The sequence below is a fragment of the Pipistrellus hanaki genome, assembly GCF_964339955.1.
Source record: "Pipistrellus hanaki genome assembly, chromosome: 7".
In the NCBI taxonomy this organism is placed as follows: Eukaryota; Metazoa; Chordata; class Mammalia; order Chiroptera; family Vespertilionidae; genus Pipistrellus; species Pipistrellus hanaki.
Genome location: NC_140509.1, coordinates 85,172,300 through 85,191,661, shown reverse-complemented (window position 1 = coordinate 85,191,661; position 19,362 = coordinate 85,172,300). Strand labels below are relative to the sequence as shown.

At 56.8% G+C, this 19,362-nt stretch overlaps 1 protein-coding gene across 3 annotated transcripts in view; it reads right to left on the bottom strand.

The window, feature by feature from the left end:
- TMEM181 (transmembrane protein 181) overlaps positions 1-19,362 on the bottom strand; it is a 35,599-nt gene that overhangs the window by 7,026 nt on the left and 9,211 nt on the right. The window contains exons 1-11 of one of the 3 annotated variants that reach the window (XM_084889721.1): positions 18,757-18,892; positions 12,796-12,899; positions 10,786-10,841; positions 9,190-9,280; positions 7,797-7,918; positions 6,405-6,515; positions 3,914-3,994; positions 3,140-3,239; positions 2,611-2,741; positions 2,319-2,410; positions 1,180-1,237 (exon numbers count right to left, since the gene is read on the bottom strand). In XM_084889721.1, coding sequence (XP_084745847.1) covers positions 1,180-1,237; positions 2,319-2,410; positions 2,611-2,741; positions 3,140-3,239; positions 3,914-3,994; positions 6,405-6,515; positions 7,797-7,918; positions 9,190-9,280; positions 10,786-10,841; positions 12,796-12,899; positions 18,757-18,764 — 954 coding nt within the window. In that variant the 5' untranslated portion in view covers positions 18,765-18,892. Of the gene's footprint in view, positions 1-1,179; positions 1,238-2,318; positions 2,411-2,610; positions 2,742-3,139; positions 3,240-3,913; positions 3,995-6,404; positions 6,516-7,796; positions 7,919-9,189; positions 9,281-10,785; positions 10,842-12,795; positions 12,900-16,723; positions 16,839-18,756; positions 18,893-19,362 lie in introns of those variants that run through there. The other 2 variants (XM_084889722.1, XM_084889720.1) reach the window with 2 other exon arrangements.

Here is a 19,362-nt window from a genome sequence, read left to right as displayed (position 1 = left end):
GGAGGAACTGTGAATTCCATCTGGGCTTCATTTTCTCGTCCGTCACATAAAGGGATTCCGCTAGATCGGTGGGGGGTCTGCAGCTTTGCTCAGCTTCCCGGAAGCCTGACCAGCGTTTCCTTGGTAACAGGGCCTGCCCGACGCCGTCTCCCTGCTGGGCAAGGCCGCCCCCATGTGACCCGGGAACAGAACTCCCGCTCCAGCTCAGGGTGCTGCTCTCCCCTCACACTACCTAACGGGTCCTACGGCTGATGGTTCAACAACAGAAAAAGACAAAGCAAAGAGGCCACCGCCCTCAGCCCTGGGCCCGCCGTCCACAGGTGCGCCCTGAACCCTCACAATCCCATCTCTACTTCCGTGCTTTCTCCCTCACAAGGTCACCCATCGAGGGCAAAGGTCACGGCGTGCTGTTCATAAGGCTTACATTCAGCGACCTTCAAACTCCTCACGCTGATCAGTAACTGACTGGAAAGGCCGCTGGCACCCACTGGGCTCCAGTGAAGCATCAGATACTCACACTCCTTCCCACGAGGCCCACACAGGGGGCCGCTGTTCCCACGGCATCTGCCACTCAGCTGCCCTCTCCGCGGCCCCTGCCTCAGAGGACCGGGCGGCGGTCACAGGCCACTCAGCCACTCAGCTGCCCGCTCCGTGGCCACTGCCTCAGAGGACCGGGCGGCGGTCACAGGAGCTGTGAGTGCGCCACCCGAGATGCCAGCCGCCCTCTGGGACGCACGAGGGGACCCTGAGGGCGCCAGCGTGGAGCGCGGGACGGGCCGGGCTGACGGACAGTGGGAGCGCGTGGCCTCGGCGGAGGAGGACACGGTGTTGGGCGGCGCCTCCCGGGCCGGCCCTGCGCCTGTCCCGCCGGAAACCTCCGCGACTGGAGAGAACAAAGGACCAGACGCTCCCTCCGCCGTCCCCGTGTCCCTGCAGCCGGACACTCCCTGGGCCAGAGCTCCAGCCATGAGCCAAGGACCGGGAGTACAGCAGAGCTTTTAGAAAGTCCTTTTTCAGACCACTCAAGCACATTTTCCAAATTTCCCACATGAATTTCCTACAGTCCTTCCCCAACAGCCAGTTAGTGAGTTTGTGTCAACAGAACAATGTAAGTTACCAAATTCAGTCATTTTTTAAAAATGGCATTTAAAAACATCCTCAGGCTTCATTAATCCTTACCTGAAAATTTCCTGTGTCAACGCGATACTGGTACATCGGATCGTGCAACTCATTAACTCTGAAAATACGTTTTAAGAAACCATAGATGAATAATTATTTACTTTTTACTTTCATGCTTTCACTCAGATGAAGGCTTTTTAAAAAGTAACCCTAATTTTTTTTTTAATAATCTTTTAAAGCTAGGACTAGAAGGACATTCCCTTAATCTTTATTTATTTATTTTTAAATATATTGTATTTTACTGATTTTTTACAGAGAGGAAGAGAGAGAGAAATAGAGAGTTAGAAACATTGATGAGAGAGAATCATCAATTAGCTGCCTCTTGCACACCTCCTACTGGGGATGTACCCGCAACCAAGGTACATGCCCTTGACCGGAATCGAACCTGGGACCTTTCAGTCCGCAGGTCAATGCTCTATCCACTGAGCCAAACCGGCTTCAGCAGTAACCCTAAATTTCATGTTGACAAGGCATACGATGCTGCTAGCGTAACTGTCCTCAGTCATCACCGTGGGAAAGTGGAAGTGTTTTTCATTTAGAAAATCCCCACGCTATTCTTACTCTTGCAATTTTAAGAGCCGTTTTCCAGGCACCTTTCCATGATAAATGGGCACCAGGAATCAGATGAGTGCACACAAAAAGGCAGTAAAAGTAACCTAACTTCCCTGACATCACTGTGACGTGAAACCGGGTATGACGGGCGGGCAGGGAGAAGGTGTGAGCTAAAGTCTCATGTGCAGGTGCCACAGTGGAACCCACGGCTTCTGCAGCGCACAATTCCACAGAAGCACAGAAACGCTGAGAAAGACGGGAAGTTGACAGGTTGCAGCCAAAGGAGCAGCTAAGACAGCTGGTGGGCCCGGCGCGACCTGAGCCACGCCCACAGGACGCCCTGGCCTCGCCGGAGGAGGCCTCGCTGGAGGCGGCCTCTGGAGGGACACCCTTTCCCCGCCCCCTCCCAGCCTGGAAGAACCGTGGATCCCTCCACATGCCGTTCTTGCAAAAGGGAGCCCTCAGGTCAAGTCACCCAGCCGAGTCCTGAGACTCTGGGTGACAGAGTCCTTTCTGGATGAGGGCACAGCACACAGTCGGACTTCGGATCTGTCTGTGACACATTTCACACGTTACAAAATACTCACGTCTGCCATATTCCTAGTGTGACCGAAGCCAACCACAGGAGTCCAACAATGCAGAATTTAGGCAAATAGAAGGTCAAACACTTCCTTTCTCCCTAAAAAACAAAAAAGGAGTAAGGAATAGAGAAACGAGTAACTCCAGCACACCTCTAACCCTGAGACCGCACTGGTCACACACGGGACATTTCTACAGGGCGGCCATGCTTCTCTAGACCACGAGGCTGGAGATAGGCCCCAAGGTCAAGTTCACCTGGGTACGGCCGCCGCAGGCCGGCGCAGGCATGGGCAGGCTCACCTGCACGCGGACGCCGTGGTACACGCACAGCCAGAAGAGCAGCAGGGCGCACAGGAACAGCGACTGGAAGAGGTCGTCGAGCGTGCCCAGCGCCCAGCTGTTCACCAGGAAGGCGAGGGGGAAGAAGGGGTCTGGAGGCAGAGCAGGAGACCTGGTGAGGAGCGCACTGAACGCGATTTGTTTTCTAAAAACCTGAAGCCGCGAGCAGATGGCCTGTGGTGGTTACAGAGCGCCGTCTGCTCCTGCCCCCGCCCCCCAGGCCAGGGATCCCGAAGTGCAGCTCTGGGCAGGGAAGAGGAGCAGACGGCAGGCTCGCAGCTTCAGCCAAGTCCAAGGAGGCTGTGCCCGTCGCCCTTCCGAGTCTCCGGCACTCGTCTGTGAAGGTTCCAGCACCTTCCGAGTCTTACGGCATCCTTCACGCTGGGGCGCTGCTGCCTGTGCCTTTGAGGCCCCCCTCCTGCCCCCAGCCCGCCTCTCGGGTGCCTCCCAGCCCACTCTAAGGGGAAGCCCAGAATGAAGGCACACCTACCGTTGTAGAGCAGCAGCAGCGGCAGGAGGATGGACATCCACTTGTGCTCCATGCCCCAGTCCCGCATGGAGAACTTGCGGAGGGAATGTGCGAACAGGCACTGGGACGGAAGGAAGCAGCTGTCACTGCAGGCTGCTCCCGGGCACCCGCCACCCAGACCCCTCCCGGTCCAGCCGAGAGCTCACACTGCTGAGACCACCAGTGACAACTGCGGCAAGACGGTAACTGCTGCAAGAGGGCCCATCAGATGGGCAGGAGGGGGCAGGAGGGGGCAGGACGGGGCAGGAGGGAGCGGGAGGGGGCGGGAGGGAGCAGGAGGGGGCGGGAGGGGGCAGGAGGGGGCAGGACGGCGCAGGAATGGAACGGAGCCACACAGAGCTCCCCCAGACAAAGGCCACGTGTGCCATGCAGGGCCACATGACAGATGGCATGGGGCTCCCAGAGGCAAAGCCAAGGGGACCAGACCTACAGCCAAAAGGTCACACAAACCCGGCGGCCTCCTGCCACGAGGCGAGTGGCTCTGTCAGTGCCCACGGGTGCGAGTCTGCCTACAAGCCAGTGCCCGGGGATTAGTGTCCGACACGGACGTCCTGGCTACAGAGGCCATGTCGCCGCCTGCACTGCGGCACCCGACAGACACTCGGAGCACTGCATGGGTCAGGCCCTCCGCGCACGGGTCTCAGCGCTCGGAGGTCTGCACTTGGGCGATCAAAATTCACACACTGACCCGCTCCTGTCAGACTCTGGCCTGGCTGTCCCGCGGATGGTACTTACAGTGACAATGAAGGTAAGCACCACAAAGACGAACCGGAACCAAATTTCCATCTTGGAAAAGGCGGGGTCGTAGGTCTTCCACTAGAATGGGAACGGGGACACAGTTTGAGGAGAAATGCATCTAAAAGGAAGTAGTCTGCAGCGCAGGGAGCGCAGCCCACACAGCAATGACCGTGCCTGGGCGAGGAGGGCAGTGGAAATGCCAGGAGACCACGCCGGGAAGCACGTGACCGTCTGCCCCCGTGCTGTACACCTGAAGCTAACACAGAATAACACTGAATGTCAACTGTAGGTGACAAATAAAGTTAAAACAGTAAAACAGCACAAAAACGGGGGTGCACCAGGTTATTAGTAAGAGTTATCTGTGGCCCTCGCTGGTTTGGCTCAGTGCATAGAGCATCAGTCGAGGACTGAAGGGTCGCAGGTTCAACTCCGGTCAAGGGCATGTACCTCTCACTTTCAGGCTCAGTTCCCAGCCCCAGGTGAGGTGCATGCAGAAGGCAATGTCTCTCTCATATCAATGTTTTCCTCTCTCTCTGTCTTTCCCTCTCCCTTCCACTCTCTCTAAAAATCAATAGAAAAATATCCTTAGGTGAGGATTAAAAATAATAATAGTTATCTCTAGGTATGAGACTGTTAGGTAAAATGTTCTCTTTCCTTCCACTTTCTTACATGTCCTAACATTTTAGCACATTGCATTTTAATACCAGTGGCCCGCAGCATGAAACTCGTGCACGGGTGCTGGGGGCGGGGGGGGGGGGGGGGGGGCGGCGGTGTCCCTCAGCCCAGCCTGCACCTTCTCCAATCTGGGACATCCCTCTCCACCATCCGGGATTGCTGGCTCCTAAAAGCTCACCTGCCTGCCTTCCCGATTGCCCCTAACCACTCTGCCTGCTGGCCTGCTTGCCCACAACTGCCATCCCCTGCCAACCTGCTCGCCCCCATTGCCCCCCTGCTGGCCTGCTCACCTCCAACTGCCGGCCTGATCGCCCCTAACCACCTCTGCCTCGGCCCCGCCACCATGGCTTGTCTGGAAGGACGTCTGGAAGGTCTCCTGTCTAATTAGCATATTACCCTTTTATTATCAAAAAACACAGACTTGGAAAATATTAATGGCCTAGAGCTGAAAATAGGCTTAATTGATGTTATACTAATGATGAACCTGGCAGATAAATTAGTCTATAATCATAGCTGAAACCGGTTTGGCTCAGTGGATAAGAGCATCAGCCTGCAGACTGAAAGGTCCCGAGTTCGATTCCGGACAAGGGCATGTACCTGGGTTGCGGGCACATCCCCAGTAGGAGGTGTGCAAGAGGCAGCTGATCGATGATTCTTTCTCATCGATGTTTCTAACTCTCTATCCCTCTTCTTTCCTCTCTGTAAAAAATCAATAAAATATATTTTTTTAAAAAAATTAGTCTATAATCATAAAAGAGCATTTGGCTTTTATATCTCATAAAAAAAAATCAACACTCTCAGTCTCTTTGTTAGAGAATGCCAGGCTTTCCAGGAAAAGGAACAGATTTTTAAAAAGACGTAAACTGTGAGTAGGTAGGATGTTCTAAAAAAGACTCAATGAAACGTTAAAATTTGCCTCTGAAACCAAATCAGCACTGTGGAGTCACCGTCAGTTCCTCTCCCTCCGCCAGGTGCGCGGAGGCAGCCGCCCCGCCGCGGCCACGCCAGCTCACAGCAGGCCGGCACGGCGCTGGGCCGCAGAGCCCCACGTCAATGCTCCGAAGGAAAGCCGTCTGAGCAGTCAAAACCACTTCAAAGCAGGAGTCTTCGACACTAGAGTCAACTCACTGGCCTGACACTGAAAAATGCACACAGACACACATACTATTGGAAACACTGGACACGAGGCAGTGGAACTGCAAAGGAAATCAGCAGTAAAATCCCAGCAAACACTCAGCCTTCCTGGCTCACCCTGCCGTTCCGAGAGTGGACACGTGAACAGGCCGAGTTCACGGCCTGGTCCCGTCTCCCTGATTAAAGCCTGCAGGTTCGGTCCACGTCCCCCGTTCAACACTGCTGAGCACCTCCTCTGACCACACATCGGCAAATACAACGTCAAATCCCGTGCAGGCACGAGGAATTAAACTTTAAAAAGCAACCAGGAAAATGCCGCCGGGAGCCCAGCTGGTGCAGCTCTGGGGGTTGAGCGTCGACCTATGAACCAGGGAGTCACAGTTCAACTCCCGGTCAGGGCATGTGCCAGGTGATTTCACTTAATAATTAATATTTACTAATTACTGTATTATGTTCCATATGAACATCGGTAAGTCTGCTTTTGTCTCACCTTGTACTGTAATAACTATGTATAGTGAATAATAAGAAAAATTTGTTTTAAACTGTGGTTTAAATTAAACTATAACTTTAAAAAACTGTACGTGTCTTTCACAATCCAAAATAACGTAATTTCAGCCACTCAGCCGAAGAATGGGAGAGGAACCCGGGAGCCGGAGCCTCTGCAGTCGGCCACACTTACTGTGAAGTTCACGTCCTTGAGGGGCAGTCTGAGGTGTTCGAATCCCACCGTCACCGTGTACTGCGTGTAGTTCAGGTAGCTGAGGTGCGCGACGATGATCTCCGCACACTTCTGCAGACGCACAGGGAGAGCAGTGTCTTTAAGGCAAGCGAGACTCACTCTCCCACCCAGGGACCCAGGAGTGACACGTTCCAACAGCAGATGATCGGACGGATCATCTCCAGGGAAGGCGCCAGAAGCCCAGAAAAATGCAGATGCCAGCCAAAAGCAGTTCTTAGAAAGAAAGACCCAAATGGGTATTTTTGGGAACAAAATTGAATTACAGTCTTTAGCTGCTACTTTGGATGACTCATACTATGCACCTGCATAAAGCAGCTCAGTGTAACACAGCCCTGGCATTCCCACAAACACACTGGCGCACAGGCCCAGACCCCACCCACCAGCCCCCCCAGCCTCACTTCCTCCTCGGCCCACTCCTGCAATTGCCTGCCATGCCCAGCCCCCCAGGCCGTGGTTCTGACCATCTCAGGATCTCCTAGGCATCAGCAGAGGGCGATCCCTCCACTGAGCAGGGACCGCCCCTCCCAGCATCCGCCCGGCATCCTCCGGGCCAGGACGAGCAGGCCGAGTGTCCGGGGCTGCCCACAGGCCTGTGCGGCGTACGGAGGGCACAGTCTTCGGGATACAAGAGCCTGGGCTGAAATCCTGGCCCCTCTCCGCAGCACCTGTCGCTCCGGCCCGTGCTCCGACCTCTCTGAGCCTCGGTTCTTCTTAGATAAAACGAGCTCTGGTAACAGATCCTGCCCGTGGGCCACTGGGAGGCCTGAGGAGGTGCCGTCTGAGCGCACCTGGCTGAGGCCCAGCAGGAAAACGGCTCTCCTAACTCTACGCTCAGACACGCTTGTACTGTGCGCCCCCCGCTCTCCACACCCCCCGCAGTCCTGACGGCGCCTCCTCGCTCAGAGGGGCCTGGTCTGACCCTCTGACAGACTGAGAGTGAGGCTCCTCCCCGCTGTGGGCCGTCGGGTCCCCCTCCCACAGCCACAGGCTGCACCCGGGGAGCTCCTCACCCACAGGCTGCTCACCCACGAGGCCTGCGAACAACCTAGAGCCCAGATCCGAAATGACCCGAGCAGCGGCAGGCCCGCCACAGTCACCCACAGACACCCAGGCAGCAAGTGCCACAAACAGTAAACGTAGGTGCCACACATCCTCAGGGCATGTGTGTGCATGCGCGTGGGTTTGTGTACGTGTGTGTGTGTGTGTGTTAATAAGCATTTATACAGGTAGACGGTTCTCCCATGCCATCACTGGTACGAGGTTTTTTACTTAAGAAAGCAAGTCTGTGATGGTGTGGCCGCTGAGGAACCACGGGCCGTGGGATGCACTCACCTCTGCACACGTGAGGGTCCTTGTGCGATTGTGAACTTTGTTATGAATGAACATGGTGGTTCCATCTAGAGCTACGCCATCCACTTTAACGGTCATGAGAAAGCTCGTCTGCATAGACATTTCTACAAGAGAGAGAAGTTCCGTGTCAGGGACGCCAGGCACTCATGCGGACAAACACGCCCGCCTGGCTCTGTGACAGGCCAGAGGGTCTCCACCCATTAGCTTAATTTCATGGAAGGACAAATAGTGCACAGCTAACGAATTACTCTTTAGATCCCACATAATTTTTTATTTTTATTTATTTATTTTTAAAAAAATATATATATATTTTTATTGATTTTTCACAGAGAGGAAGAGAGAGGGATAGAGAGTTAGAAACATCGATGAGAAAGAATCATCGATCAGCTGCCTCTTGCACACTCCCTACTGGGATGTGCCCGCAACCAAGGTACATGCTCTTGCCCGGAATCGAACCCGGGACGTTTCAGTCCGCAGGCTGACGCTCTATCCACTGAGCCAAACCGGTCCCGGCCCACATAATTTTTTAAATGCAATTTTATATGAACATAAAAACAGATCTATATTTTCTGATTATATAATTTTTTCTGATTACATGCTCATACTATGACAATGGGATTAAACACTGCAATCCCTCCACCTAGAGAACAAGTCAACAGGTACGTGCCCATCATCGCAGGCCATCTGCTAGACATACAAATACACAACGCTATCAAATTTATCTTCTTAAAATGTTACCATAAAAGGAGTTGATTTTTTTTTAATATGCATTTTTCAAGGTTTTTTTTCCTTCACGTTTTTTCTCAACCAAAGCCCCTCGCGTGAACCCGGAACACGAAGCTCACGTGGCAACCTGCCTCGGCTCTCCCAGGCGGCCCACGACGAGAGCTGCCTCGGCGAGCGGAGCCCACGCCCCATGCCCGCCCGGGGTGCTCTGGGCAGGCCGCCCAGCGGCACCGCTGACCGTGAGGCCGAAGATTCCCTGCTGTGCGGAGCCGGCCTGTGCGTGATGGGGTGTTCCCTGCCCACCACACCAGTAGCGCCCGCCTCCCGAGTTGTGACAATCAACATGTCCCAATGTCTCCAGACACTGCCGGTGTCTCTGGGGGGCGGACCCACTGGAAAGGCAGCCACCGAGCTAAGCTGACCAGCGCTCCTGGGGGGTGAGCTGCCCTCCCCGGGGTGACTGGTCCTGGGGGGCTGCAGGGTAACTTAGTGCGGAGGACACGAGGGCGTTTGAGGGCTGTTATAAAGAATACAGACCATCCTTGTAACCCTCCTTTGAAATCACTTTAAAAGGTCTGAAAGCTCTTTCAACTTTTACAACATGGGGCTTCGTACACAGAAGAATCAGACCCAATGCCAGGCTTCTTACCTTTTGATTGATTCAACTCAACGACACACGTCAGCCACAGCTGCTGATTGTATGTGGACAGCGGATTTGAACGTATGAGAATTGGCTTCAACTGAGGGAAAGAGAAAGAAGTTAAGTAACCATGTGACCTTTCCGTTGCCATTGCAGCTACCAAGTACCTCACCTAAACACCCAAAGCGGACAGCCAGCGAGGAGGGCTGAGCACGGTGCTGGGCCAGACCCAGCGCGTCTCCGAGGGCGGGAGTGAAACCCCGCCTTCCAGAAAGAGAAAGGCCTAACTGCTCCAATGCACATCTGTCTCCGTGAACGCCTCCGGGCAGGCGCTCCCACCACCTGCAGCCTCGGCACAGCGTCATTCCCAGAAAGGCCATCTCGAGGGAAGTTAAAGGGCATGTGATGAGACGTATAATAAGATAACAGGATGCCAAAGAAATACGTTTGCAAGACTCTTGATTTAATATCAATATACCAGACATGTCTGACATCTGTTATCCTCAGCTTTGGAAGAGTCTTAACCCCCTGGGGGAGAAAAGTTAGCCCAATTCCGGTGTCTGCACAGCGGCTCCGGAGAAAGCACCGTCTGCATGCTCAGTCTCTGAGTGCGAGCATGTGTTGGGTCTTAATGCTCTGGCAGGTCTCCATCGAACCCGTGCCCAGAGCTGTGCCCATAGCCCACCCACGTGAGGGGATCTCTCGGAGGGTAATCCATCCTCCTTCAGCTTCAGTGTCAAAAAAAAAAAAAAAAAAAGACTGACATGATAAAGCAAAATTTAAAAGGCCAAACTCCGATCAGGGGCCTCATGGCTGCGCCTCTTCCAATCAGGTGCTCAGGATGAGAGTTAGAGAAAACAGGGAAATGCGGAGAAATGGGCTACACCGGGACCCTTTTCAAGCCAGCAGTAGCAAAGGGGACAATTAAAGGTATAGGTTTTAGGGTATTTTCTTTTTTTGCCTTTTTGAAAACTGTAAGGGTGGACACGTAGCAGGGAGCTGGAAGAACAGACAAGTTAATATTTGGGGTCAGATAATCAGATGTTATGGTGTTATGAGAATGCAAGACAAGTGTGCTCAGTTTACAGATAAAAATTTCATTTGATACACAGGAAAGTAAAAGTGGTTAGTTATTTGGGCTCTCGCAAGTTAGTATTTATTAAAGAATACCAAAATCCTCCAATTGGAAGGACTTTTGTTTTTCTCTAAAGATGGCAAAGGATCAAGGAAAATTAAAAAAATAAAAGAAAAAAAGGATATTCCATTTAAACTGAGTTCATGCAAAGAACGCCGACCATTAAAAGAACTATCACTGCTGTTAACTGAGCCTGGCGACCACGGTGCACTGGGCCAACAGGAAGAGCTGCAGTGTGAGGCCAGGAGAGTCACCGGCCTCTGGACGTGAACCGCTGCGCTCAGTGTTAGCGCCACCAGCCGTCTCGCACCGAGGCATCTACTGCAGCAGAAAACGCCATTTCATCAAACGAGGACCCAGAGGCCAGCCACTGGCCGTGTTGGCTGAGAAGAACCTGCAGGACAGGCGGCCACTGCTAGTGACCTGGATGCTTCTATGGCCCATCGCCTGCCACGCAGCCCCAGTCTTACCTTTTTGCTATTATTTAGTGAAAAATTAGCTTCAGAAGTCTGGATCGCTTTGGGTCCTAAAGTGTAACAGAAGAAAAAAGGCAGGTTAAAGCCTCCACTGATAATTAATTTATTGACTCTTGTCAAATGCCAAGACATACGTTATATGGTGGTGGTCCTATTCTCCTGGTCTGTCATCAGAGGCTGCACATGTATGTGAAACACACAGACACACAGCATCCACTCCGCTGCTGGTGACCTCCGGGCAGGTGAACCCAACAGCCACCACACGAGGCACACAATCCCCAGGGTTTTCTGTCCCCGCAGAGACCTCTCCCTGCCTCTATGAGGGCTCTGGGCACCGCAGACCAAGGAAACGCTCATGACACAGAGGGCATCTACCTATTTTATAAAGCATAAAGATTTCTGCCGAAAAATTAGTCATTTGTCAATTCACCCAATTACTCCAGTTTTCCAAAAACATTTACTCAGTAGAGAACATGAAAAAGCATACTTGCTAATATATACTCAAAGCTTTTCCTGAAATAACAGATATGCAGTCTTCATAAATGCTTGCATTGTAATTTTTTAGGACTTTGGCCTTAAAAGAAGTGGTCACATCTCTTCAACAAATGGCGTTGGAAAAACTGGACAGGCACATGCAAAAAGTGAAACCAGACCACCAGCTTGCACCATACATAAAAATAGACTAAAAATGGATCAAACACTTAGATGGAAGTTGGGGAACCATAAAAATCCAAGAAGAAAACAGACAGTAGAATCTCAGACATCTCACATAGCAATGTTTTTACCGATACATCTGCTAGGGCAAGAGAAACAGGAAAAAATAAACAAATGGGGTCACATCAAACTAAAAAGCTTCTGCACAGCAAACACACCATCAACAGAAAAAGGGAACCGCCTGTTTAGGAGAACATATCTGCCAATGATACATCTGATAAGGGGTTAATTTCCAAATATATAACAAGTGTACACAACGCAGCACCAGGAAGACAAAAATCCAATTTAAAAATGGGCAAAGGACCTAAAAAGACACTTCTCCAAAGCAGATACACTGATGGCCAAGAGACCTATGGAAAAATGCTCAAAGTCACTGATCATCAGAGCTGCAAATTAAAATCAGTGGATAGAGCGTCAGCCTGTCCTAAAGGGTCCTGGGCTTGATTCCTGTCAAGGGCACATGCCCAGGTGGTGGGCTCCTGGCCCTGGTTGGATCACACGGGAGGCAACCAATGGATGTGTCTCTCTCACATTAGTGTTTCTGTCTGTCTCTCGTTCTCCCTTCCATTCTCCCTAAAAACCAATGGAAAAATGTCCTGGGGAGGGTTAACAAAAGAGGAAACAAGGTTGGCTACAGTTGCCATTGCCACCATCATCATCTTCAGCAGCAGCAGGCAAATGGCACTGACGTAATCACCCTCCCTCTGCCCAGCTCCCTCGGTCCATCACCAACCCAAGACTCAGTTTAGGTTAAGAAACCTGTCTTTTGCTGATTTTAGCTTCGAAATGGCCTTTGAAATGGTCCCTTTCTCAGAGATGGAAAACTGAGGCCCAGAACCCATTTCTCCTCCTCAAACAGCATGCTGGGGGCCGCAAGGCACCCGGGGCCCTGAGGTCAAGGCCAAAGCCGTCTGCAGGCTCCTCCTGCCAAGAGCTGGGGCATCACCAGGGCAGCCTCATGCTGCCAGCATCTCCCGCCCTCCCCACCACTCGCGGCACCGTGGCCTGCTCCTCGCCAGCCAGCAAGCTCTGGATTGCCCAGCGCCCAGGCGGGATCTTGGCACACAACCTCTCCAGAAATGTTGGGCTTCCCAGCGAAAGGTACATGGTCAAGGCCACCCAGGGCTGCACGCTGCCCTCAGGCCCTGGCTGCCGCGCGGGCGGGACAGGGTCACCCCTCCGCCCGGTGGGTCAGGGAGAATCGGGCCTGGCCCGGTGGGAGCGGGTGGGTACAGCGGGCGGGCTGCACAGGGTGACTGTACAGGATACCATGGCCAAAGCTGCACCTACCTTTGATCCCGACGAAGACGGTCAGGCCGAAGCAGACGAAGAAGACGACGAACACCAGCACGAAGTGGCGCTTGGAGAGCGTGTACAGCCGCATGGGCGCCAGCCTGCGGGGCAAGGCCAGCGGGTGAGGCAGGCAGGAGCCGCTGGACCGCAGGAGGCCCTCCCCTGTAAGCCCTCACCGCACAACCGGACCCGCCGAGCCCAGGTGACCCTGACAACAGCCTCCGTGACTCAGGGCTCGGCGGGAAGCCCTCCGAGAGGCCCTGCCGTGGTCTGCACAGCGCCAGCCCCCCCCCCCCCCTGCTCGGGGCCGGACCTTGCGCTGTGGCTCCAGGCCCACGCAGGGCACATCCGCCACTCCCCGTGGGTGGCCAGGCCCCTGTGCACACATCCCGCCTCCAGCTGCCCGGGTACAGCCCCCGGGGGAGGCCCTGGGTCGCTCACACGCAAACACGCAGCTATAACTGTCAGCGGTCACAGCCCAGCCCAGGCTGGGACGCCAGGTGCCCAGCATCCTTTCCCGGCTCTTTCCGCTGGCCGTGTTTCCTGCCCAAGGTCCCTCCGGTCTGAGACCCTCACGCGCCACCCGTGGGGGTGAAGCTCTGCTGACCTTCGCTGCGGGGTCTGGTTTTCTGCGATGGAAACCACCCTGACACTGACCCTCCCAGGGGCCCTCCTCACCCCTCCTCTGTCCCTTGGCCAGGAGACCATGGTGGCGGGTGAGAGTCACTTCTTTCGGAACCCCTTCCCCAGAGGCGGGCAGACCAGACAAGCCGTGAAGGACCAGAAGACACCGGTCTCCACAGTGCAGTCCAGACACCACGTCAGCGCCACATGTGAGGCCGGTCCAGTTCCGCCCCAGGTGGCGGGTGGCTGACCCCCGCCCCGGGATCCTGAAGAGAAGACCCGTAATCCCAGAGCTGGGAGCGGGGTGGGGGGATCTGGGGGCGGGGTGCTCTGCTTTTGACTCCGCTAGCATTTCCTGGTCTCACGCCTCACCGGCAGGTGAGACACACCCTCCGGAGGGGGGGCAGGCTTACCCACAGCAGAGAATCAGCTCGTTTGCTTTGGTGGCACGAGGCTCACGTGGCTCTGTGCACACACACCCTCCCCCACGAGGCCAAGCTGCCAGCTCCTCAGCCGGAAGTCAGCCGGCCAAAGTCCAGGGCAAAGGTGGGCCGACAGCCATGGCTCTGACGTGGCCATGCCCATCGGCCCGCTCTCCAGCGGGGCCTGCGGGCCTCCGGGCGGTGACTGCAGTCAGTCACAGGGAGGAAACAGGACTCAGGGCTCGATCCCCTTCAGGACTCGGGTCCAAAGGCTGAGCCGCACGCAGCCTGCTGTGCCCGAGGAGAGACGGCCAGTGGCAGGGCCCGGCCCACTAGCCTTTGGACCAGAGGCCGTGAGCCCCGAAAGCCCTGAGATATCAGCGCGGAGAGCGGCGCGGGAGGGAGCCCAGCCCCTCGGGTTTGTAGATGGGGACTTCCCAAGCTGTGCCGATCCCAGGAAGGGGCTGAGGGAGCCGCGCCGTGAGCGCCCGGACAGCCTGTGGAAGGGCTGCGAGAGCAGGCCTGGGCCCCGCCACAGCACATCCCATGTGACGACGCCCCCGCCAGGGTTCTGCTCCCGAGGTCCCAAAGGCACCTCTGACACCTCAAGGCCACTGCCTACCCCGGACACGGACAGGCCGCCCGTGACCTCCAACTTCTCATCTCAGCACCAAGAAGGCCCCTCCCTCCCCTGCAGCCGGACAGCCGGGCAGGAGGGAGGCAGAGTGCTCGGAGCGCCAGAGCCAACATTAGCTCCCTCTCCAGGGGTCCTCAAACTTTTTAAAGTGGGGGCCAGATCACGGTCCCTCAGAGAGCTGGAGGGCCGGACTATATGAACTACTAATTCCTACTGTAACACCTTGGCTGCGCTCACTGCCCAAAAAACCTGGCGGGCAGGATCAGACTCCCCTGGGGACTGCATGTGGCCCGCGGGCTGTAGTTTGAAGACCCCTGCTCTACGCACTCTCCCTGCCCCGCGGCCCTTAGGCGGTCCTCAGGCGGCGCGGGAGGCAGCGGGCAGGGAGCACGCTGTGGACTCCGTCAGGGCCGCAGCAGAATGGCCACAAAGGGAGGACCTGGTGAGTGGAGGACGCGAGGAAGCACCTCCAGGCTGGTCCTCGGGCTCCGGGGAGAGGAGGGCACACCGGCACACACAGCCCTGCGTCACCGATGTCACCGACGTCACCGAAGGCAGGGGGCAGCCAGCCCGCAGCGGGGCCAGGGGGCCGAGGCTTTCTAGTGACTCATTTTATCCCGCCCTGGGAGCTCCCACTTAAGAATTAAAAATGAGAATCTAGGCAGTGGAGAGGGGCTTCCATTCTCGATCCCCTCCCATTTATTTGAGATTCTATTTCTTCTAGAAATCCACATAAAAGTAATTTCTTCTGTGGCCCAAAGCACTGGCTGGGTGCCTCAGAGTCCTTATCTACAGAGCGGAGACAAATGATACCGCGGGGCTGCTGGGAGGCATCCGTGAAGTCGGTGCTCAGAACAGCGGAGGGCGCAGAGGCCATCGTGTTGGTCAGCAGTGGTAGGAGCTGTGCTTTCCCCTCCCCCAGCTTCTTCGTTTTTCCATCCGACCAGTATCCCTGACGACCACTGCGTAACTGGCACCTCTAGTTCAGACTCAGCCATCGGAAGGACAGGGCGGGAGCAGCTGGCATTCCCTGGGCACCTCCTGGGCAGCAGGCAGGCGCTGCCCGGAGGCAGGTGTGATCCGCCCATTTTCACAGACAGGGGGGACACGCAGGCTCGGGAGGGATGGCCTGCCGAGGCCCCGTCAGCAGGCGGTGAGGTGGGATTTGAACCCACACGGCCAGGAGCACAAAGGTGGCCCACAACTCCCTCACACTCACTCCGGGGCCTCCTCACCGAAGTCTTTCCTTTTCAAACCTGCCAATTATTGGGTTTCAGGAAGAAACTCTGAGGGAAGGAACAGAACAAGAACTCTGAAATTTCAATCAACCGACTTGAATATGGTACAAATAATTGATCTTTAGCTACTCAGAAAAGCCATATGCAGGCAGCCACGGCCCCACAACCTCGGGATGTATGTGCATGAGCAAACCACCAACTCCCGTGTACGCCTCCGAGGCTGCCCACCCAGCGTCTTCGCCCAGGAGCGTCCTGGGTAGGCCACCAATACCCTCGCGGGGCAAACAGATGGAGGGAGCAGACCACACACTGGTCAACGCAGGGCCACGGGCAGTGCAGCCCTGTGGTTAAGAACTGGGATCTCGAGGCCCACTGCCTGGGCTGGAGGGCCTTCACCATTGACCTGGGCAGTGAGAATCCCTTCATTCTCTGGTTCCCAAACTGTGAGAGCGAGGGAGCTAAGGGATTGTCACGGAGGGTCGCAGTGGCAGGTATTTCCCGAAAGCCCTGCTCAGTCATCGCCTCTGTTAACGGAGCAGCAACAGCGTGTAAAGTGTCAGGGGCGGGCTCTGGAGCTGACCACCGGCCTCCGTCTCAGCCCTGCCCTTACTAGCTGTGAGCTTGAGAGACTCAGGGACTTCGGAACACTCTGTTCTCTCTTATTGGTTCCAGAGATCACTGTGGTTCAGGAAAAACAAACCTATTCTCAGAGACACAATCCTGACCAACTCTCCGGATGCGGGACCAGGATACTGACCCAGGCCTGCCACGAAGGAAGCCTGGGACAGAACCACAGCGGGGCCCGTGGGCCACCTGCCCCTTCGCTGAGGGCAAACGGGAGTCTCATTGATACACTTCACACTCAAATGTCCCCAATGAGAGAGACAGGCAGAGTACACTCTTTAAAAACGGGTTGTAAATACCAAGCAAGACCCACACCAGACGCCAACCTTACTTAGGTTCGCAGGGAAATGCTACAGAAAGAGCAAAGCAGCAAACGGAACCTGAGAGAGAGCCACTCTCTGTGGTCAGCCGCCGACAGGAAGGTCCGGCAGCTAGGAGCTGGGTGGGACTCGCCCTCTCCTCTCCTCCCGGCTCACACTCCCCTCGCTGTCAGATAAGGAATGGAGTTTGCGGGAACGTGAACATCAATCTTTGAGAGCTGGAAACTCTTCATTCAGGCTGGTTTGGACAGCACTCTCTCCCGTCCTTTTAAAAAGAGTAGGCTGCGTCCACCCGGTTTGACTCACTAAACAGAGCGTCGGCCTGCGGACTCAAGGGTCCCAGGTTCGATTCTGGTCGCAGGCACATCCCCAGTGGGGGGGAGGGGTGTGTGTGTGTGTGTGTGTGTGTATGTGTGCAAGAGGCAGTTGATCAATGTTTCTCTCTCACCGATGTTTCTAACTCTCTATCCCTCTCCGTTCCTCTCTGTAAAAAATCAATAAAATATGTGTTTTTTAAAAAGAGTGGGCTGGGCTGCATGTGAGCAGGGCGGTCCTGGGGCCACAGACCCCGCACGGCTCCCCGCCATTCCCCCAGCCATTCTTTCTCAGCCTCTTTCCCCGTTCCTGCAGCCTGTCAGCGTCCCAAACGGGGCTCAGTCACCTCTGCCAACAAGAGCACGAAGGCCGGTACACCCTTCGGATGCTCAGGTTTGTTTTCTCCTAGGATTTTTATTCGCTGCCAATCGCTCTCTCGGATCCCCCGGGCCGTGCCATCCTGAGTGCTGGGCTGGTCGGTGGCTAGCTGACTGCCAGGTAACACGTCCACCTCCCGGGCCCTGGCTCAGCGGAGCAGGACACACGCTCCCAGGAGCACCCGTGCTGCCCCCGCTCCCCGCTCCGCAGCGGCACCACTGCCACCACGTCAGGTAGCAGGCGGCTCCGGTCCGGCAGGAGCCGGGCCTGGGTCCTGGCTAACGCCCACACGTCACCCCTCTGCCTCCGAGTCCTATGGAAGGTCTCCCGCCAGCACACACGCCGGGGCTGCGTGCGACCAAGGAGGGAGATTCGCGGGTGACAGGACTTAGCGTGCAGCTGTCACTCTGCCACGGGGTCACAACTTTGCACAACACCAGAAGGCACCCCCCCCCCTGCATTTCCCGGGTGCCAGTCACAGACCCCACAAATGAACGGTGCCCCCGAGGGCACAGAGGCAGTAACGCTGACCCCTCCACCTGGGTCTGCAGAGCAGGGAGGCGGGATGCCAGGCTGGCCTCCCACGCGGTGCTAAGGTCAGACTTTCCCCCATCACAGCTGCTGGCCTCTGGGCAGGTGCCTGGCTCTTACCCCCTATGTCTGTGATCAGAAGTCACCAGGCAGCCCCAATGCACAGAGCAGCACAGTCCTGTGTGAGGGCCGCCCTGGGCCGCGGGGCCCGCCCTCCTTCCCTGACTTCCTGCGGCTCAGGAGCTGGACTGGCTGCCAGTTCTCTCCCCTTCGCTGGGTGCCCCTGGGACTCCGGTGACAGCTGCGTGGGAAGCGGCTTTACGGTGCGCCCTGGGGCCGGGCCAGGTCTTCCCCACTCAAAGCCCCTAACTTCCGAGGCAAAGGGCCCGAGCCCACGGGCTGCAAGCTGGCAGGCGGGCACCCCGGCCCGGAGAGGCTGGCAGGCTCCCAGCGCGCCAGCATCACCAGCCGCCTCGCAAGCACCTCGCTCCCCGCGGGGGTCGCGGTCTCCTGGGAGGCTGGGTCCCGGCGGCCGAGGACGGGCGAGGGGCCCAGAGCCGGCCACTGCCAGGCACCCACCCGGCTCCCCGGGAAGGCCGGGCCCCGGTGCCCTGGGCGACCCCGCCCGCACCCAGCTCCCCGGGGCCCGGACCCCGCACCCATCCCCACGGCTCACCCAGCCCGGCGGCGGAGCCCCTCCCGAACCCCCCCAAAGCCCGGCAGCGCCCCCTCCCGCGTCCCCGCGCCCGGTGTGGGCGGAGGGCCCCGCGGCAGGGCTCCCGGGTGCGGGACGCTGGAACCCCACTCCGGGCCCGGGCGCCGGACACCCGGCCCCCGCCGCCCTCCTCCGTCCCGGGGCCCGCACTCACGGCTCCATCGCGGCCGGCGCCGGGGTCCGCCCCGCCCCGCGCCCCGCCGCTCAGCAGCCGCAGGCGCAGCCACAGGCGCGGCCACAGGCGCAGCGAACCACAGCGGCCGGGGCAGCGGCTCCGCGGACTCGTCAGAGCGCGACGCGCGGCGGGTCACGTGCGCGGAAGAGGCCGGAGCGGCTGGGACGGGGGCGTGGCCAGGAGCGGAGGGGCGTGACCAGAGGCGCGGCAGGCGCGACGGGGCGGGGCCTGAGGCGGAGCTAGGGGCGCGGCAGGCGCAAAGGGGCGGGGCCTGGAGGCGGAGCCAGGGGCGCGGCAGGCGCAAAGGGGCGGGGCCTGGAGGCTGGGGGAGGAGCTTGGTGGGTCTCCCTCCTCCCCCACTCTAGAGCCCAGAGGCGGGGCCCCACGCGGGAAGGAGCCAATGAACGAGTGGAGGCGTGAATGAATGAATGACTGCTTGTCCTCAGCGGAGGGGGCCACACCACAATTCATCCACACCCTGCTTCCCGGGCATCTTAACGGGGCATGCGAGTGGGATCGGAAAGACACTGTGGTGTCTCGTGTTTCTGGCAGAGAATCTACAGCTTTCTGTATTCCCAAAGAGGC